The sequence below is a fragment of the Ahaetulla prasina genome, chromosome 3 (assembly GCF_028640845.1).
Source record: "Ahaetulla prasina isolate Xishuangbanna chromosome 3, ASM2864084v1, whole genome shotgun sequence".
NCBI lineage: Eukaryota > Metazoa > Chordata > Lepidosauria > Squamata > Colubridae > Ahaetulla > Ahaetulla prasina.
This window is the reverse complement of record NC_080541.1, coordinates 107,438,796-107,460,440: the sequence shown is the minus strand read 5'-3', so window position 1 is coordinate 107,460,440 and position 21,645 is coordinate 107,438,796. Positions and strand designations below refer to the sequence as shown.

The 21,645-nt window shown below is 37.5% G+C and overlaps 1 protein-coding gene and 1 long non-coding RNA gene across 11 annotated transcripts in view; one reads left to right on the top strand and one right to left on the bottom strand.

Moving 5' to 3' along the window:
- Window positions 1–21,645, bottom strand: part of AFAP1 (actin filament associated protein 1) — a 62,837-nt gene that overhangs the window by 6,936 nt on the left and 34,256 nt on the right. For 4 of the 10 annotated variants that reach the window (XM_058177991.1, XM_058177989.1, XM_058177987.1 and 1 more), the window contains exons 9-16: window positions 17,455–17,604; window positions 15,659–15,870; window positions 14,368–14,513; window positions 10,493–10,628; window positions 5,272–5,386; window positions 3,597–3,761; window positions 2,579–2,769; window positions 1,281–1,442 (exon numbers count right to left, since the gene is read on the bottom strand). In XM_058177991.1, the coding sequence (XP_058033974.1) occupies window positions 1,281–1,442; window positions 2,579–2,769; window positions 3,597–3,761; window positions 5,272–5,386; window positions 10,493–10,628; window positions 14,368–14,513; window positions 15,659–15,870; window positions 17,455–17,604 (1,277 nt within the window). Of the gene's footprint in view, window positions 1–1,266; window positions 1,443–2,578; window positions 2,770–3,206; window positions 3,283–3,596; window positions 3,762–5,271; window positions 5,387–7,870; window positions 8,126–10,492; window positions 10,629–14,367; window positions 14,514–15,658; window positions 15,871–17,454; window positions 17,605–21,645 lie in introns of those variants that run through there. The other 6 variants (XM_058177994.1, XM_058177993.1, XM_058177995.1 and 3 more) reach the window with 5 other exon arrangements.
- Window positions 14,420–21,645, top strand: part of LOC131195788 (uncharacterized) — a 31,583-nt gene continuing 24,357 nt past the window's right edge. Inside the window, exon 1 of the long non-coding RNA XR_009154547.1 lies at window positions 14,420–14,539. This is a non-coding gene — a long non-coding RNA (uncharacterized LOC131195788). The remainder of the gene's footprint in view (window positions 14,540–21,645) is intronic.

The window sequence follows — 21,645 nt, the reverse complement described above, 5'->3', positions numbered from 1 at the left end:
TATAATTGTAATCTTGTGAGTGAGAGGTGCTGTAAAGGTCATAAATGCAAACACTGGTACTAAGATTATTTTTTTCAGCACCATTGTAACTTTGAATGGTTGCTTAATGAGGCAGTTGCTAAGCAAATGCTAAAGTATTTAGTATTTAGTATACTAGTAGAATGTGATTCTGTATTTCAGCATCTGACAAGCTTAACAGCTTTCTTTGAGACTTGGTTTCAGACAAACACAATAGGTGGTTGGTAGGTGGATGTAATTCTCACACAGATCCAATTGCTAGACCTTGCTTCTTCTCCTTCATAAAGCAGTTAATATGAATCAAGGGTAGGCAATTTATGGCCAATATTTGCTCCTATCTCAAGGTTTTGGGGCTTCTGGAGGCCCATTCCACATTACCCTCTGCAGATCAGCAGTGTTAGTTTGGTAGTGAAACTATGCTGAATTCAGCTACAAGCTATGATAAAATCATGAACATTGAATTTAACTAATGTGAGAGATATTTGCAAATCTGGATATTGTTTACTGTGGGATTGCTTGTGACCACCTGAATAATTTCACCCCTCACTCTTGTACTGATTTTGACAGCACAGTTCATACTTTAGAAACTACATAATTGTCCCAAACCTTCTCTATTTCAAGACTATTTTTCTGAGTAGGCGCTAGTTTAGGTGTAGAGCTTCATGAATATTTTTCTTCATCTTTTCAATGCCTTTTTTTAAGTCTTTAGAAATTTCTTTTGATTGCTTATGTGGGAAGATTTTACTGCAATAAGGGAAGTCAATGTTTGAAGTTTATGTGAGGCAGGCCTGGGCCAAATAAGCTTTTATTGTTGAACAAATAGCCCCAGGTCTTTTATCAAACTGATTGGAAATAGGGGGATTATTACATTTTTATCCTCACATACTGTAACTTGGATGAATCTGTTTATGAAATAATGAAGCAAGAACCAGATTTTAGTGTCATTTATTCTGGTGGATTTTCTTTAAAGTAAGACTCAATGTTCTGACAACATTCATGGCAAAGCTAACAAAAAAAAAATTCTTTTTTTTTTTTTTACAGAATCATATTGCAACTGGAAAACTATTTTTCCACATTTTTTCTCTCACTTGAACTAAAAGAACAAACTTTTAAAGGGTAATATAGTTAACAAGGGCTTTTTTTTCTGAGCAACAGTATCTGCTTTCAAAGCAAAGCAAGACAACAAACTGGCTTCTCTACTATGTAGAAAGGATGAATAGTAATAATAGTAGTAGAATATGTAACCACCTTGTGAATCTCACCTTTGCCTTCTGAAGCACGTGGCCTCGGCATGGAGAAGTGCTTGAGGAGGAATGTCTTTTCAGGACAATTGCACTATTCACAGGCATAGAACATTCTGTATCACTTGTATCACAACTAGAGATAGGTGAATTCTCCAGAGTCTGATGCTTTAGAACTGGGGACTAAATAGAAAACAACTTGAAACCAAAAAGTGTCAATAGTTGTATCAGCAGTTAAACTATCCTGGCTCTTGGAGAAGAGAATATTATCCTATTGGACAAATGTGGAGATTGGTTTGAAAGAGCAAGATAACAAGGTAAGATTGGCAGATACACCGTCAGGAATCTCTGCAATCCTTTAAATGAGTTAATAATTTCAGAGCCATATAACTTGAAATCTAGGAGTAACGAAGAAATATACCGGTATATCTCTCATCAGCAAACATGGCTATTCTACTCATGCCTGATTCCAGATCACTTATAAAAAGCACATGTCCTAGGAGAATCCCACTAATTTTATCCCTCCATTGTGAGCAATGTTCATTTACTCCTACTATAAATTTGTTACAATTTTATTTGCTATTGTCAGGTTGTTTACACATAAGAGAACCTGCCTTTTTATCCCATGGCTGTTAAACTTACTGTGAAGTCTTTGATTTTGGACTTTATCAAACATTGAGCAGTTGATGTCTACTGGTTTGCCCTTATTTACATGCTTATCAATACCCTCAAATATTTGAGTAGATTAGCTAAAATAGGAGCTTACCTTAGTGAAGCCATGTTGGGTGTCCTTAACAAGGCAAATGTTTGCTAATTTTATCTTTAACAACAGTCTCTACTATCTTCCTCAAAAGAGACATTAACCTGACAGACCTATGATTTTCTGGATCTCTCCGTGACTCCTTCTAAGAAATTAATTACATTGACTACCTTTCAATCTTCAACTACAGAGGCAAGTGCACAAACAGGGTGCATGTTTGAGTTAGAAGTTCCAGAATTTCAGATATGTTTAATTTTTAAAATACATTTTGTCTCATCTCCATCCATGTTTTCATACAATCTTGTCAACTGTGGTGTTCAACATGCTACATAAGGCCAAGATAACTCTCAGATGGCATAATAATTCCCCAGGTAGTAACAGATCTAAACAAGCAAAAGTGTGCAAACATATGACAGAGTTGAATGCTGAATCTCATATGCAGAGCATGACAGATAGTAATTATTTAAAAATAGCAAAATACTTAAATGATTTATAAAATGTATTTTACAGTAGAATCTATTTAAGTTAAATTAAATTAAATTAATTTAAATTAAAATACCTGTGCAGTTAAACTCCGTGATTTAGGCTCAATTGCCAATCCTAGTGTGATGCCTCCAGCCAAAGCTTTTTTCAAATTCTCTTTCACTTCTGTCAACTCTAGTTCCAGAGACACACGCTCAGACTCTTTCAACTTACACTCTTCTTCTAACTTCTTTAATTTATCTTCAAGAATTATTAGGGATTTCCTGCCTGAAATCCAGGGGAGAGAAATGATCTTTGAGGCTGTGATAAAATTGTACACACTGTTCTTAAACCAAGGGCTGAGAAGTTGGAAAGTGAAGACACTTCACAGCAGGCAGCTTCAGAAGTGAGTCATCATCATTCATCAAATACAATTTACTGTAATCTGATCAACTACATTAACATAGCCAGGTTTGTTTGTTTGCTTTTTTACTTTTAATTTCAATTGTTATAGCCACCCACCTCAATATCACTCTGGTTGGATAAAATATTCTATAATTAAAAGACAATAATTAAGACTGCATCAGCAAATTATTGCCAAAGTAGGTTATAACTAGTGCTATGGTTATTCAACAGCATAAACGTCTTTAGCATTTAACTTCATTGAAATGATCCAGCCTGGCAAATAAAATAGTATAAAAATGCTATCTATAACACAGAACTACCTTGAAAGTGGCACCTGAATGCTAGAACAGTTGCCTCCTCTTCTGTAACATCATATACACAACTACAACACAACTGCTGTAAAACAAAGAAACAAATAAGAATCTCTGCCACCCTCTTCATAACTGTTTGCTGTCATTGAAAAGAATATGGAAACACGATGTCTCATCAGCATACTCAAATTTAATTGAAAGGGACAGAAACTTGGCAGTAGCAGTTTATGTATTGGTCTCATCTTTGTAATGCAAATTCCCTTAAGTTATAAACAGGAGGGGACTTCCTCTATGTTTCTAAGCTTGTATCTTTTCACAGAAAAATAATAAAAGCTACTTCTGATGCTAGAGACATTATTTCCTGATATTTTGATTATAAACAAAAAGTGCCCAGCATACCAGGATTCATTTCAAGAGCTGCCCGGAGTTCTTTCCTTTCCTTTCGTAACTGAGCCAAGTGATTCCTCAGGATTTCTTTTTTCTTTAATAGTTCCTCCTCTTTCGTTTGTAATCTCTTTGCATCTGCTTCAACACGATTCTTTCCATACTTGTATTGATCTGCATCTACACAAAAGTTTAATTATAAGATATCTGAACTAGGAAACTTATGTCAGAATGAAAGACTAAGCCAAATCTAGGCATCCCATTTACTTGTATGTTCACTTACAATCAAATGTTTTAACAAAGATTTGTTTTACTATTATTCTGTATTTGACAACATACCTCTTGTCAGATATGCCACAGTCAAATCCCTTAGGAAAGAAAGACCCTTGACTCCATTTGGTTGAAGTGACAGGTTCTTTTACTGAGGGATAGTGGCTGAAGTAAAAGCAGGCTAGAACTAAAGTTTCTGCGCCAAAAGTTATAAACTTTTCCCCTTCATCCTATCCCTCCCCCCACCCCGACCAATTTGTCTTCAGCCAATGGCGAGCCACATAGGTTTCTTGGGAACTGCTCAGATGTTTGAAGCAATTCACGTTGTTTTCCCAAGGTTTGTGGCCTTGAAGACTGGCACAGGCTGGTTTCATGCATTTCTGGTCTCTGTCAAACTGTCATCCCCCCTCCCTAATTCTAACCTATACATGTTGATTGCCCATTTGCTCTTCTTCCCCTCCCCACTAATGGTTAATGGCAGCTGTTAGTGAGGTGCCAAGCTGAAGATGGCAGAGTTGACACCTCTACCTCTATGGTTGCTGTTACATCTTCAATCACTCCAGCTTTAATCCAAACAAAAACTTCTTCAAATAGCTAAAAGTATGTCTTATACACTACTTGCTGCACCTGAGCAATTAGCAAGATAATGGTAGCAACCATACCAGCCAAATTACACAGAAAACGTATCCAAAAATCCCAACGCTTTAAAGAGTAGTATTGAAAAAGGAAGAACTTAACTCAAATTTTCTATTTGTTTTGCCCATATTATGCTAGAAAAGTAAATAAGGTAGTAAGATACTAAAAAAACTTGCTTATGAAAAAAGAAAGATAAGGGCATTTTTATGACAACTGGGAGCAGAACAATTAACAACCATGAAAACTGAACGAATATAGACACTGTTGAATTACAGATTTGGAGAGTATCAGAGGCTGCAAAAAGAACCAATCATTTGGTCTTGTACAAACTGAATACTGTCTGCTTCCTTGAAACAATGATCTACAGGGAGAAACCCATATAGTTTAGGCATATGGTGCAAATGTGATCCAAATTTATATTTTCTTTTATTTTTAAAATAAATTATAATAATAGAGTAGCAAAAATGACTATGTATTAAGCAAAGTAGAAATAGAAGACAACGAGAAGACTGAATACAGTTCTTCAGAAATTTACAATCTATCAACTTGAATCTCCCACTTAGAACATGGTTGATCATGATGAATGACCTTGGTTTTGGCAATGAAATTTCTGTGTGAACAGTCATTTATCTCATGGACAAAAGATGCATGGATAATAAATAAATAAATAAAGACAGTAGATAAATACTTATCTATCATGCGTAAAGAATTATTTTACCTAATAATTTCAGACAGTTTAACAGAATAAGATATTTCAAAGGTGGAAGAAATAAGGAATACTCACTAGAGCTGCTACGTTTCACATTTGAAGCAAATTCTGATTTTTTGGGTGAATTACTTAATGTTCTCCCTTTTCCTGAAATCCCATTTGCAGCTAATGGCACTTTCTTTCCTTTAAACTGTAAGGAAAATCAAGAATGCATTTATTGCTAAACATTTACATCAGTTGTTTTACATAAGTGGGAACAAAAAAAGACAAATTTTGGTTAAAAATATAAAATTGAGGTAGTTAGAAAACCATGCTTCTGAAGCAACCAAAGGCATCTGTTGTGCTTTTTGAAAATACAGGAAATCCTCGACTTACAACAGTTCAGTTAGTGACTGTTCAAAGTTGGAACAACACTGGAAAAAAGTGACTTATGACTACTTTTCAGATTTATGACTGTTGCAGCATTCTCGTGGCCATTGATCAAAATTCAGGCACTTGGCAACTGACTGATAGTTAGTTGCACTATCCCAGGGTCATGTGATTACCTTTCGTAAACTTCTTACAAGCAAATTCAATGGAGAAGCCAGATTCACTTAACAATCGTATTACTAACTTAATAACCACAGTAATTCACTTAACAACTGTGGCAAGAAAGGTCGTAAAATTCACTTAACAAATGTTTCATTTAGCAAGAGAAATTTTGAGCTTAATAGTGGTCATAAATTGAGGACTACCTGTATATAAGAGATGAGACAACATAAAATTAAAACAAATGTTTGAGAAAGGGCCACTTCACAAAATAATCACTGAAAGATGTGCCCAGAAGCTTCAGAAAACTTAGGCCAATCTCTAAGTGGCTAGGAAATCTCTAAGTGGCTAGGAAATGAACTGACAATAAAATCTTAAATTGACATCTTAAAAATCTTAAATTGACATTTATTAGAGCTGCAGAATGTTCAGAACCAAGTTCTAATGACTGGGACAATGAAACATTTTGCAAAGAGTGAAAAGACATCTGTTTTTAATTTGACAAGAGCAGAACGTTTAGACTTACATTATTTGGATTTATTATTTACAAGTTGTTTGTTTATGGTTCAAATATGGAAAGGAATGTTTGATTTATATTTTATATTATTTTGCCTCAGAATAACATTGGCTTTTGTGATTAAAATGATTGAAGGAGGCAATATCTGTGTTCATCTGATTTTTCAGAATCTTCAATTACTCATTTCAATAAAAAAAACATTCTTCGAACAATGTTGCATAACAATCTTTTGAAACAAGCAACAATCATTATTTTGCAGACATGCAATAAAATGAACTGATAAAAAAAAAGATTCCTCCAACAACTCATTTCACTAAAATTTTAAATTTTAGCAGATCTTCTGATTCTTAGAACAAATCATTTAGACAAATTTCAAGTTGGTTTTCTAAATATACAGCATACAGTACAATGGTCACTGACTGCAGAGGAATGACTGTTCCACTCCCCAAATGAAAAAGCTGTAAAACCTACACTATAATAGGGCACAGGTATATGGCCAACTGGTCAAAAATGTCTCCCATTCTCCCATTACTTATGGAAACTGCATCATCTCTCTAATATTTCCAAATGTGAAATAAGTTTGCAGAATGATTTAAGCTTTGGAAAGATCACAACCCCAAAGATTTGAAAGTGAACACAAAATTGAATGAAGCATATTTATTTGAAACAATTTTATCTTTAAAAAAATCAATTTGTTTCTTTTAGAATGAAGCAGAACCATCTGCATAACACAGAACAGTAGGAATTACCCAAGCCACAATAATGATCCATACTCAATGCACTAACTGCAGTACAGTATATTCAACTACTCACACCTAATTGCACACAGATAGTACAGAAAAGTACAGAACATTGTAGTCTATGAAGTTGACCATTACCAAGGACTTAATTTCAGCTGTTGAAGCAATGATACTGCTAATATGTATCCTCTGAAATTTGCTCTGTGTAAAATCCAAGAGAGTTTTATTTAAATTGATGCCTTTCAGAAATGTTATAGGTGAAATTTCCAGAATCTTCAAGGATAGTTGGGAGTCCTGAGTTATAGTGTTAGTCTGGTCAGGTTGGAGCAAGCTAAGTTAAGCTAAGAATTTTAAAAAGAAAAATGCATAGGTTTCTAAGATATTATTTTCATATCCAGTGTTTCTAAACAATTTATGTGATATTATATTATTTAGCTTTAATTAACTGTAAGCATTTAGGGACACAGTGGCTCAGAGGCTAAGACGCTGAGCTTGTTGATCAAAAGGTCAGCAGCTCAGCGGTTCGAATCCCTAGTGCTGCATAACGGGGTGAGCTTCCATTACTTGTCCCAGCTTCTGCCAACCTAGCAGTTTGAAAGTACATAAAAAATGCAAGTAGAAAAATAGGGACCACCGTTGGTGGGAAGGTAACAGCGTTCTGTGCACCTTTGGTGTTGAGTCATGCTGGCCACATGACCACGGAGACGTCTTTGGACAGCGCTGGCTCTTCGCCTTTGAAACAGAGATGAGCACTGCCCCCTAGAGTTGGGAATAACTAGCATATATGTGCGAGGGGAACCTTTACCTTTACCTTAACTGTAAGCATTTGATGATCAGTACACAAAAGCAAGAACAGAAATATGATTAAAAGAATTAAGCATTTTAGTACCTGTGCAACAGATCCCTTCCCCACAGCAGATGTATTAGTGACAGACTGAGCAGAAGACAGATTGGATGAGATAGGTTGTTTATAGTGGTTAGATGACAGTTTGTCAGTAGATAACCTATTGGCTTTTCGTTCTGCTGGTGGACAACGTGCAAAAATTTTCGGGGATGGCAAATTATCATACAGGCCCATGTTATCATAAAGCCCATCTTCTGTGTTTTTGCTAGAAGAAGTAGGAAAGCCATCTTCTGGTTCCCACTGCAATACACATACTTAGTAAATTAGCATAACTTCATGCACTGGAAAAAATGAAATAATTTGAAAATTAACTGAGAAATTAAGAAAATTCCTCCAACGATCAACAAGAGTTCCTTCGCTACTGGTTCTATACAGTAGTACTTTGATACTTGACTGCTTCAAAACTTGTCAAATTTGGTACGTGATGCATTTTGATGAGAAAATGTTATTGCGTTACTCATTATTTGTTTGGCACTTGGTGCACTGCAATAGGAAGAGAGGAACATCCATGGAGAACAGGCAGAAAATTGGTTATGGTAGGAAGGTTGCTCAAAAATAAGCAGGCAACAACTGCAAAGAGTGGACAAGAAGTCGACCATGCTGGGAAGGTCACGGGCATAGGAAAAGGTACAGATAGGAAGTTCTTCCTAGCCAAAACAAAGGGTCACATGGTAAGCCCCATGGTTTGTTTGGTTCTCATCATTTTTAGTACTCATTGCATCTCCCAGAATCAGTTAACAGAGTACTGAGGTATCACTGTATTTTTATTTTAAAATTTGCTTTTATTTTACAGTAACTATATCAGAATGGAAATCTTGCAAATTCCAAAGTGAAGATTTCTAAGCACACTGCTGAAAAGGATAGTGAGGAATAATGCCATTCGATATCCTTGTGTTGTCTATCTTATAATCTATAAGATAAGTTTCAATAACATATGCCAACCATCTGACTATAGAGTTGAAACGACAAATTAACAAGAGGCAAATTTTGGCCTTTCCCATACAAAACTTTTGATAGAGCATCCCTCTTTTTTAACATGTGTTGGTGCAAAGCAGTCTTTTGATTCCTTGGTTCAATTTTTATCATTTTGATTTAAGAAGTTCCCACAAATTAAAAGTTTCAAACTAGGTTCTTATACTGATTCATAACCAATTTTTAAATCTTGGGACCCTCATTTGGCTATCACAATAAAAAGAGATTTAGAAACCAAGAAACCATAACTACAGGGAATTGCCTAACAGAAGGATGCAAGCAAAGAAATGCAAGCAAAGAAATCAAGAAGTAAATACGCATAGCCCCACAAGTCCTGTTGCTAGAGAACTTCTTATTCTTGTGCCAATGTATCAGAATGATTAATGTGTTAGTAACGTGTGTCTACTTTGTCAAGAATTATCTGTGAATAGATGCAGCTTCTAATAATTTTTAGGATCTAATTCATCCACTAAAAGATAAAATATAGAGTAAGCTGTATAAAATACAGTTAGAAAGCAATCAGAAGCAATTTCAGCCACTATTTATGGTAACTACACATAACAATATATTGCTGATATTTTAAAATGAACTTTTGTCTTTTTGACTGTCTCCTAAAGATGGATGGATATGTACTGTGAGAAATGTAATTATATTGGAAATAGGAAACTATCATATGGTAAAGTTACATTTATAGGATACACATAAGCAATCATAGTCGATCAACTTCTCCTAAACTACCTTCCTTAACCTTTATACTAGCCTTTCCCAAACAGATTTACTCTAGATGTGGTGAACCATAAATCATTCAGAATTCTTCCATTGGAATGATCACTGGATAGTTGGGAGCATGTTTGAAAGGCATTCAGCTGGGAAAACTACAACATAATTCTATAACAAAAGAACTACTGAATGATCTCATGCCAATATGCATAAAATTCCAATTTTTGAAATACTTGTGATTAAAGGTAATCCTCATTTAGTGACCACTAAATCACTAAACCAACTCTGGTTGGTTGAGTGATTTAGTGGGGGACCACCAACTCTGTCTCAGTGGTACAGTTGCTAAGTGAAGCATCATGTGACTGCAGCAGCTTATCATTTTACATCTATTGCAGTCATTAAGCAAGTCACTGGTGGATCATTAGGTGAGACATCATGTGACCATGACTGGAGATTTTGCTGCCAGCTTCTCTATTGAGTCTGCTGGTTATAAAGCATGCAAATAGAGTTCATGTGATTGCAGGATATTGTGGCAACAACTGGTTCTGAAGTTCCTTTTTCAGCGTCATTGTAACTAAACAGTATAGTTGTTAAGTGAAGTCTATCTGTATATGGCTAGGAGATGTAGGATAAAAAGTGCATAAAGGCAAATCCATGAACATTTTCACTTACTCCCCTCCCCCCATTTTAGCCATAGAACATGCTTAGTCAATCCCTTGCTTTTACTTTTCTCCAGAGAGAGTTATATTATGTTTAGGTTTAACTTAATGAATCAAGGAGGAGACATATTTGTGCTGGCATACACATGCAGATATACTGAACTCATTTCACCCACTTCTCTGGTTGAAACACAACAAAACCTTGTGATAATAAAAAAATTATGAAGGTCCAACAGACATAAATTATTTGACCTACACAAAAATCAATTCTTACTGATCCATTTATGCAAGGAACATCATCGTAATGAAGTGCCATTCCACTGGGACACGCATAGCCATTAGCAGCATTTCCTCTGTAAGGATTAGTAGAAAGAACCCGTCTGTTCATAAAACTGAAATACAAAAACAAACAGGGCAACAAATAAGTACGTGTCTTTTCATAAAGTAAACACATTTTTCCATAAATTGTTTTACAAGTCTCTGCCTCTTAAGGGATTTCTTCTAGAACAGGGGTCACCAACCTTTTGGACCTCAGGGACCACTAAATTCATAATTTTAAATCCCGCAGACCACCAATATGATTTTTTTTAAAAAAAAAGATAAATAGTATTTAGTACAATATAAAAATGCAAATAATTTTTCTGTGGACCACCAAATTTTTTTTGCAGACCACCAGTGTGGTCCACGGACCACCAGTTGGTGATCACTGTAGAAAACATGCTGAATGGCACTAAAGCCTGAAGTTGTGAGAAAGCTTCAATTTTTACTTACTTGTATGCGAGGAAGGGCATAAATTGTTAAATCAAAAGACAGACAATTGATTTAAAGAGCAAATCTGAAGATTTAGGCTTACTCAATAGATAAACTTCTCAGGAAGGAACCTGTAGTTATGGAAATTAATCTGTTCCTTCGAGTGCTATCAGGAAATGGCTTTAGGTTTTCTAATCACAATGTATAACTGCAAAGACAAACTACACAGAACAAGCGTTGGGACAATTACAGTAATAAAGCACAGTAATGCACAGACTCCCTTTGATTTTACACAAGCAATCTTTTCCTGGAGCCAAGAGCTTTGTGTGATTAGTCTGAGACAGCATAAAAGTCAGGCTTTAGCTTTTTCGCTCAGAAGAAAACAAGATATATAGCTTGAATTTGGCAAAAGAAAAAAGAGAAGTCTGGCAGAGGAGACTTTAACCGTTTTCCTTATTCTTGAGGGATTTTGTAATGTTTTAGGACTGGCATTGCCTGTTTCTATCTGTGGTAAGAAAAATAAACAAGTTTAAATCCAGTTGTGTTTTCTTTTAGGAAGACGGCCCTTCCCTCAGTATCCATATTTTAAATTTTTCATTTAGTGCTGCCTTGGGCAAATCACATTGTTCAAAAAAATATAAGAATTACCAGTTGAATACCATAAATACCTATTATGAACTATTATTAAGTTCTATGTAAAGATTTAAAAACTAAACTTTCAGAAGGATTATATTTTGAAGGCACATTTCCAAAGTGTTGTAGGAAGTTAGCATCTACCCCTCTCCTAGAAGAATGAAATATTTTAGAAAATATTAAAAAGGGCAAAATATTATATTTCCCTGGACGAGAAATGGAGAAACATGTTTTAAGGACAAAGCAGCTCCCTGCAGCTTCCTGCCTCCCCCACCTTTGTCAATGGGCCAGAGACAGAAATGCATTCTCCCCATCTTTGTCAATGGACCATCATCTGCAACAGAAACTCACCACATGGCACCTGGGAAGATTACATCAGCCAGCAAGGCTAGCTAAGACCCCCACCCCCTGGAGGTCTGACAACCAATCAGGATACTCTTCCTGTGCCCCAGGAAGTTCAAAGCTCAGAGAAAGCATAAAACCAAGGCACGCTCAGTATCTCGCCCCTTTTTTTTGTTCAGGAACTCAAACCATGTGATTCTGTCTACCATTATACCATCTTTCCAAGCAGTCTCCATGTTTCCAGTGTCTTTTTCCCAGGGGTGAAATCTAAAAATTTTCCCTACCGGTTCTGTGGGCATGGCTTAATTGGTGGGCGTGGCTAGGTGATCAGATGACTGGGTGGGCATGGCCAATAACAATAAACAATAAAAATAATAAACAAAGTATAAAAAACAATAAGAGGTACCAAAAACCAACTTTCACACTTTACACATACACAACACAACACAACACAACTGACTCACACACAATGTAAAAGCAGCTGCACTTCACACTTCACACAGCCACAAAAAGCTCAAAAACCAACTTTCACACTTTACACACACACACCTCTCTCTCTCTCACACACACACACAAAATGCCACATACAGCTTTCTGAGATTTTGTGTGTTTGTGTAATTAGAGTGAAACACTACAGAAACACACCAAATCTCAGAAAGCTGCACAAATATTTTATTTTATTTTATTTTATTTTATTGTGGACTTCAATTCCCAGAGTTCCTCAGCCAGCAAAGCCAGCCAGCATTAGTTGATCACTGAGGAAATAGATTAGCTAAGCAATTGATTCTGTCTGGGCTGAAAGTGAAACAGCTTTCGGGCTGGGAAAAAAGCCATGCGTTCATCAGTAATCAGGTAGGTGCCTTAGAATCTCTACTCTTACTTGTAGAAAACATGTTTTCTACAAGTAAGAGTACAAGTAAGGTTCTGCTGATGAGGAACTCAGGTGAGATCGCCAGAGGAGACTTTAATTTTTTTTTAAAGTTTAAAGGCTCTGCCGATCTCAGCTGAGGGGCGGGATCCTCAAAGGCTTTTTTTTACTTTTAAAGGCATATTTAAATGGTGCGGCTCAGCAGAGGTGGGGGGGGGCAGGGATTTTTGCTACTGGTCCTCCAAACCAGCAACCACCATCGCTACTGGATCGCACGAGCCAGTCCGAACTGGGAGTATTTCTCCCCTGCTTTTTCCCCACTTGGAACTGAACCCAAATGGACATTTCTTCCAACAGTTTGGCGACCCAGATGGGACTCCAAGCTAGCCTAACCAATGGACCTGGCCCAGATAAGCCTCCCTTGCTAGCAGCAGACCCATTGAGTCTGTGGGTAAGTTTTCCTGGCCCGAGCATTTAGCATCCAATTTGCAATTTTGAAGTCACAACGAGCTGCAGTTACATGATCATGATTCCCTGCCATTTCCCATAAAAGTCAATGGGGAAGCCAGCAGGAAATCAGAAATTGCAGTCTTGTGACATTCTCCCTTAATAGTGTTTGCACTCCTTGCTTCACAATGGCAACCAATACTGTTGGAACTGCCACTGCAAGGATAGGCAGGGAGGCAAGGAAGGGAAACCATGGGAAATGGATTAGGATTCCTATGGATATGCCATGCTGGGATTTGCTATGGTGTGGCTGAGATAGATGGAACATGCTCCAGTCTTGTCCTTGTGCAGATCTTGTGTTATCCAAACCACAGAAAAGTCAAAGCATTACAGGTTTCACTTTTGTAGAACTTGTGGTTGGTCCATAAGGTCTTCCAGAGTGCCCTGCTTTGCTGCAGGTTATAAACTGAAGATTTTATCTGTTTCCTACATGCCCATATTATTAAGATTATGTTTGGAATCAAGAAAAAATGAAGTAGTTCTGATATCAGAGGCTTCCCTGTCTCCTCTTGGCTAGTATTGTCTTTCATTTTTTCCCTTCTTCTTCCCCACCCCATTCTGAGTCACTTCTGCCCAGATCAAAACAACACTGTTTCATTCCAAGCACAGATCAAGCCAGCAGAAACATGTACGTATTAAGAATCCAGTTCTCCAGATGTTACTAGATTTTAAATTTGATTATTCCCAACTATGATCATGAAGGAACTGATGAAAATACAGTGTTGCCCCACAGATTGATCACAGATTCCCTATTCAAGCATGTCTAGCAAAACTACTTGATAAATTGCTAAATGATGTATTTGTGAATAGTGGCATTTGTTGATATATTTTGTCTTTCAGCTTTGAGCAAGCAAATCCATGCTTGGGCACATGATACTATACAATATATGAAGCATATTGCATACTGCCTCTCACCATCTCAGATTTTTGGTTTAATAATAAATAAGAATTCAGATTTCTCAACTGAAAAACAAAAACACTGAAAAAATCAGAATTCTTGAAAATGCTCTTAACTGATTAAGTCCTCCTACCAGAATGTTTGCTTTGCAGCTTGAATGACACTGGCTGACACATCTACATCTATGTAGTCATAGTGCAGAGTGCCAGGATCTGCCGATGACCCACTCTCAGCCAGCAGAATCCCAATCCACCTGCCCATATCTTCTGAAGATGAAGCCTACACAAACAGAAGAAAAATCACAGGTGAACACTGAAACTTTTATTAATATATATCTATTTTAGTTCAAGTATACATTTACTTATATAGTGAAGGAGTTCTTAAATTTCATTTTTAAAACATTTCCATGATGGCTGTCAAAAATCTTGCTAAAACAAATAACCCTACTTCTCAGGATGCAAACACAGCAAAGATCAGCTTTCAGAAGTTCCTATTTGGGGGCAGAATGACAACAGTGGCATTGTGACAATGCCTCTGCATGTTTCACATGGAACTTGCAGCATGACACCACAACACGGCTTTTAGTATTCTGATAAATACAGACGTTCCAAAAGCCCATTCCAGATTTCCTTTTGTAATGCCCAGAGATATTCCCCCACTCCCACCCACATTCTAGAGCCCAACATCAGGTCATAAGAGATAACATGAATATCTTAGGTTTTGATGCTTAAAATACTTTTTCCTCCTTCCAAAAGCACTCTGTCCAGATACCTTTGATACATTATGCCAAGCCTAGAGTGATCCTTAAGGATACATACATTCTGCCCCCTGCCTGATATATATGGCACTTCCAAATCTGCCCTAAGAACATGGGCAGACTCATGCTGGCAACAGTAGAAGCTGCTCCATACTTGTACTCTCCAGACATGGACTCTACTCTCAGGTGGCTAAAGCCTTTATCATACACCCCTAACATCTCTTTTTTATGGACTTCAATGTGTGTAAATTAAGTGTGTGTGTGTGTGTGTGTGTGTGTGTGTGTGTGTGAGAGAGAGAGAGAGAGAGAGAGAGAATGAATGAATGAATGAATGAATGAATGAATGAATGAATGAATGAATATTAAGAATGAATATTCATTGAAACTTTTGTGGCCTGATACTGATGTTCAGTTCAATAGCATTGTTTACTGTCTTCTTAAATGTCTTGAGTTTGAGAATTTCTGGAAACAGAGTTTTGAAAGTTTTTCAAAATAGTCTAATTAATAAATTAATATTGACATATATTAGCTTATATCTAGTTAAAGGCTCCTGTCATGGACAAGAACAAGGAAATCTTATGCATTCGAAGTATTAATTACAGGATAGATTTCTTTTTTCAGAAGCAGGATTCTTAGATTCTGTTTATGTTATTTCTTTACAATATACCTCTAATACTGCAACCTCCTGACCATTTCGAAGCAAGCGGAATGTCAGGGGATGTTTCGAATCCAATCCTGGAATAACTTCACAGCCACGAAGAGGGATAGAAACGATATGAGTCTTTAGATCTGTTCTGTCTTTGTGGAGTATAAGCTTATTATCTTTCACTCTGCACCAGCGCTCACGCCAACGGTTATTTGAGAGCACATTAAGATATCCTGCAAAACATAAAAACAAGTTTCTTAAAGTTTTCTAATGTATATTCACGATTTATTGTCAGGCACAAAAGTCCAGGACCACACAAGAGTCAATTAAACGGATTTAATGCTCAAGTCTATGTATAGGAATTATCTCAGCTAACAGTCAATGCCTGGCTACAGTTAGATATATGGCAATGATTGTCTTACATACTTTTATGATAAGAACATGAATTACCTCTCTACCACACAGTGGAAAATTTCTTAATTTTCAGAATTTTCTTCCCTTTATTTAAAATAGTAAATTAAAAATACTATTAGCTTGTGTGTTGCAAATGCAAAAGAAACTTATTATGGAAGAATTTACCAGGTAATCCTCGACTTACGATCATAATTGATTCCCTAAGAATGAGCTCCAGCACAAGTCCGAAAGCTCAGAAGACCAAACCCCTGGTCCTGGCATGATTGGATCCTGCAATATTATCCTGAGACACGTATATTTGCCTTCATTTGAGACCAGACTTGACCTCAGATTTTACAGTTGTAAATCATGGCAGTTGTTAAGTAATTTCTCACATAACTGACTTGATTTGACTTTTTTTCCCCTCAGTAGCTAAGTGAACCGATTGTCTCATTTCCAGCAAAAAAACATCACAAATTGCAATCACAAGACCACAGAATGATGCAAATATCCATAAAGGTGATCTGGCTGCCGAGTGCCCAAAATGCAATCATGTGACGGGGGCGAGGGGACATTGTACAGGCAAAGTTGTAAGTACCTTTTTGTGGGTCTGTTGTAACTTCAAACAGTTACTAAGTGCCCAGTTGCTAAGTCGAGGATTGCCTGCACAAATCATTTTATAGGGAGGGAAAAAAATCACACAATCTTGGGACACTATATAAATGACGATTCACTATTGCCAAAAAGCAAAGACGAATATAGGAATATTAGAGAAAATTATGAAGAAGGATAGGAGAGGGTAGATGCTGAATAAGAGGTTTCTACTCTAGGAGATAGGTGGGACTATAACAAAAAAATGGAGAAGACTGAAAGCCATGGGAGGTAGTTGCCAACTGGGGTGGTGAAAATCAGAAACAGAGACACTTATAAAGGTGTTTGCATGATACATGATATTGCATAATCTTGAATCATAAAACTGTTCAGATCCTTTTGAATGTGTGCTGTGCGGGTGGGAGGGGAATGGGTTAAAGGGAGTGTGAGATCAGTAAAGTGCAAACATTGGGCAATGTTAACTTGAGGAGTGAGAGTTGCTAGGAGATGACTAGTTGTTTATTACTGACACATTGGTGTGTGGGTAAATATCTTCCAGACAGTAATCGGAGCCATTAGACATATCTTAAATGGTTCAGATTAAAAAATGGAAAACCAGGTAATTTGAATGTAATTCTTTAGTGGACTACAATATTTAAAACAGTCTGACAACATATTTGTACAGTGAAAACTTTTAGAAAAACAAAGTAGCATGTGTGGAGACTGGGAACAAGAAAAATCTGGTTTTGAAGAGAGGCATTTTTTAAAATGAAATCAAATAACGTTTTCCACCAATAAGTTGTTTCTATAAGAGACCATAAGAAGTCACTTACCACATGTTGGTATATCTTCTTCAGCAGATGAGGTCTGTTCATCAGTAGATGGCTTTTTTTTCCCTAACCCAATTATCTTTGTTATCTTCTTTCCTGTTACTTTAGGTACAGGGCCTTTGGAATCCACCTTTGAGCTCTTTTTCCTCTTTACTATCAATCAAACACATACACAAAGATAGCTAAGTCTTCTAACATTTTAAAAGAAACTTTTATCAAATAGCAGAAACTGTGGCACAAAAAATACTTCACTTCAGAAGCAGCTGAATTGCCTTTACTGAAAATCAATTCAGAACCCCAAATTCATTGTCTCATTCATGACAAATCATTGAGGTGGCACATCACTTTTTTAAAAACCTTAAATTTAAATGTGAATTCTTAGTTTGGATGTCACTTTTAGAATCTGGCACGGGTAATACATTATCCCAGCACTTGGTTTTTAAACAGCAGCAAGCAGTAAAATTGCCAAATAGTTTGTGCCAGTGCAATGCTTGTTCTTCATTTAATGCATACATAGAACAGTTCTCTTTTACTCATACGCTATAGCTTTTCAACAATGTTGAAGAATTGCAGGACATAAAATTAAAGGTAGATTCCCTACATGTAATATATCAGTATACTTCTTTGTGAGCAAAGTTGGTCTCTACTTATATTTTCAAGCAGCAAATATTTTCAGTATTCATTAAAAGTCATCTAGTAGGTTTTCCTGTTGTATATCTTCCAAGTTTGCAATTTGTTTTCTAAATAAAGGGCTTAATTTAATTGAACCTTTCAATTTTCATATATTACCATATCTACTCTCAGTTGATCAACGCTAAAAAATTAAATATGAATATAATCCTCTGAGCTCTTAGAAAAGACTTTTAATCATTTTCATGTCTTGTTTTGTTGTTCGATGAAGGAAGATGGTCTGTCTGTCTGTCTGTCTGTTTGTCTGGCTGTCTATATATCTATCTATCCAGCTACCATACCTACCTACCTACCTACCTCTATCTTCTGTCACAATGAATCAAGGCTGTATGCTGGCACTATTTTTGCTTTGTTTTTTATATAAATATGCTAATTAGATATTGGCAAGAGATTATATACATATATACACACACACGCACAAATATTCATTCCAATACCTAGAAACCAAATAGCCCATGATAACTGTGCTTCTTCCTTAACCTAAAAAAATACCGCAGACATTTAAGATTTCAACAGTTGGTATAAGAACTTTATCCCAGGCACATTATTAAATTATGTGTCGCAAAAATAGTTATGTAACATCTATATATGGCACAACTATAATCTTTACCAATTTTTTACGCAAGCTCTTGTACTACTGGTCTTGTGTGATCTCGCACTTTAAGCCTATATTTTCTGTGAATTAAGGCCTGGATGTTTGCAAATGGAAGGAAGGTTTTGGTCCTTCAGGCCTTCCCTCTGTTTGCCATTTCCTTTCTGAAGTCTGCAGGGAGATTGCATTTCTGTAGGCTTTGGCAGCCCTTTGCAAAAAGCTTTTGTTGGCACCAGCAGAGCTTGGAAGGAGTGGGCGCCTCCTCTGAAGCTCTATTTCTACCAGCAAAGGCTTTTTGAAAAGAGTTGCCGAACCCTACAGGGACACAATCCTCAGGTGCTTTCATCCTCCAGCTCTGTCCCCGCCCCATGCCTCGCCTGATTCATTCAGTAGCAGCGCTCTACAACCTCATCAATAGCCAGGTGAGATGGGAAAGGGGCTGCTCCGGCTACCACTGCTGCTGCCACCAGACACCACTAGCTTCAGGGCTCTGCAGGCCGGATGATGAATGGACTGGGCGAGGCAGGAGGTGGGGCAGGGTGGCGCCATGTCACAGCCCTAGCTCCTCTGCCCCTATGGTACATCGTCCTCTAGCTCCACCCCCACCCTATGCCTTGCCTGGTCCATTTGGTGGTAGCCCTGCACAACCTCATCAATAGCTGGGTGAGATGGGGAAGAGGCTGCTTCTGCCACTTCCACCTCATGCCGCCAGCACCAGAGCTCTGCAGACCCCGCCGCCCCAACCATACTCTTGGCCACCCGGTCTGCAGAACCCTGATTCTGACAGTGTGAGGTGGTAGACAGAAAAGCCTCTTCCCCATCTCAGCTGGCAGTGGTGGCCATCCTGCTGCTACTCCCATTCCAACACCAGTTGCCATGGCCAGGACTCATGCTGCCACTGCCTAACCCTCTCCACTGTTTCGGAGCCAGAGGGGAGTGACGGCGAAAGGCCTCCGCTGCCGCTGCGCATCATCTGTGTCCACCACAGGAGAGGCTTTCTTCTGTCTCCACCACCCCGCCCTGCTCTGCAGATCACCTGGATGAAAAGGGCTTGTTTTCAGGGTAGGTCATATTTTTGGGGAAACACAGCATATGTGACAACAATCTCCCATATTCTTTATATGTCTGGGCCATGGGGTAGGGTGACAAGATGGAAGCCTTTTCTGACAAAGAAAAAACATCCAAGCCCGGCTACAGCTTTGCACTGTTTGACAAGAGCATGTGGGGAAATTATTATGGTCTGATGAGACCAAGTCAAACTATTTGGCCATTCCAAAAAGCATGCTTGGCACAAAAATAACACTGCGCATCACCAAAAAGTACACCATACCCACAGTGAAGTATGGTGGTGGGAGCATTATGCTTTGGGCCTGCATTTCTTTATCTGGAACTGGGGCTTTAGTCAAGGTGGCGGGAATTATGACCAGTTCCAAATATCAATCAATTTTGGCACAAAGCCTTCAAGTCTCTGTTAAAATGCTGAAGATGAATTTCACCTTTCAACATGACAACGACCTAAAGCATATACCTCCAAATCAAGAAAAGAATGGCTTCACCAGAAGAAGATCAAAGTTTTGGAATGGCACAAGCAAAGCCTGAACCTGAATCCAATTGAAAATCTGTGGGGTGATCAGAAGAGGGCTGTGAGATGCAGGATGACCTTGCAATCTGACAGATTTGGAGCATTTTTGCAAGGAAGAGTAGGCAAAGATTCCCAAGGAAAGATGTGCCATGCTGCAGGCTTCTCTCCCAAATGATTGAATGCTCTTATATAAAATCAAAAGGAGTTTCAACAAGTACCGTATATACTCGAATATAAGCCGATCCGAGTATAAGCCGAGGTCCCCAATTTTACCCCAAAAACTGGGGTAAACTGGGGACTCGAGTATAAGCCGAGGGTGGGAAATGAGGCACCTACCGGTTGGGGAAACCTCCTCCTCAGCTGAGAAGGCTGGCGGCTCCCCCGCCCCGCCCTCTCACTGCACCGGCAGGGCTTCCGTCCGGTAAAATGTGAAAAAAAGAAAAAAAAAACCTCGAGTATAAGCCGTATATACTCGAGTATAAGCCGAGGGGCTTTAAAAAAAAAAAAATTGAGTATAAGCCGTATAGACCCGAGTATAAGCCGAGGGGACGTTTTTCAGCACAAAAAATGTGCTGAAAAACTCGGCTTATACTCGAGTATATACGGTATTAGTTTAAGGGTGTGCATGTTTATGCAACCAATGTATTGTTAAGTTTTTTATTGTTATTTTCCCCTAAAATATTTCAGTTTGTTTTTCAATTGAATTGTACATTTATACATTATATTAAAGATGGAAAGAAATTTGAAGTGATTTTTCTTGGTGTGATTGTTTTATATCTCAAAAACCTGGAATTTTAACTGTGGTGTGTACTTTTTATATCCACTGTAGATACAGTAACATTCAGATCCTTCCAATTTATGTCAATGTAATGGAAGGAAGGTTGAGTCAGAGGGGCCTACTCTCTAACCATATAAGCAATTATTCTGATCTTCTAACATGATTAATTCTGTTTGTATTGGGGAATAAAATGATGTCATTCTGAAGAATTTTATATAAACTGTTCCTGAAGTGATATAGACAGACAGTTGCAAAATTCTGCTTTTGGGTAATGAGTACTTATTGAATTATTGCATCTTCATTAGAACTTCAATTGACTTTTATTGGGGAAAGCTGCAATCATGACTTTTTATACTTTTTTTTTAATTCTTTGTATCTCTGGTTGTACTCTGATAAATGGTAAAATGAGAACCCAGATTGTTGGGGACAATATGCAACTTTGTAAACCACTTAGAAAAGGCTATAAAGCATTATGTGTTTAAGTGCTATTGCTATGGTTATTCTGGTCTAAGATTGTAATAAAGCTTACTTTCTTTTATTTGACTTATATTT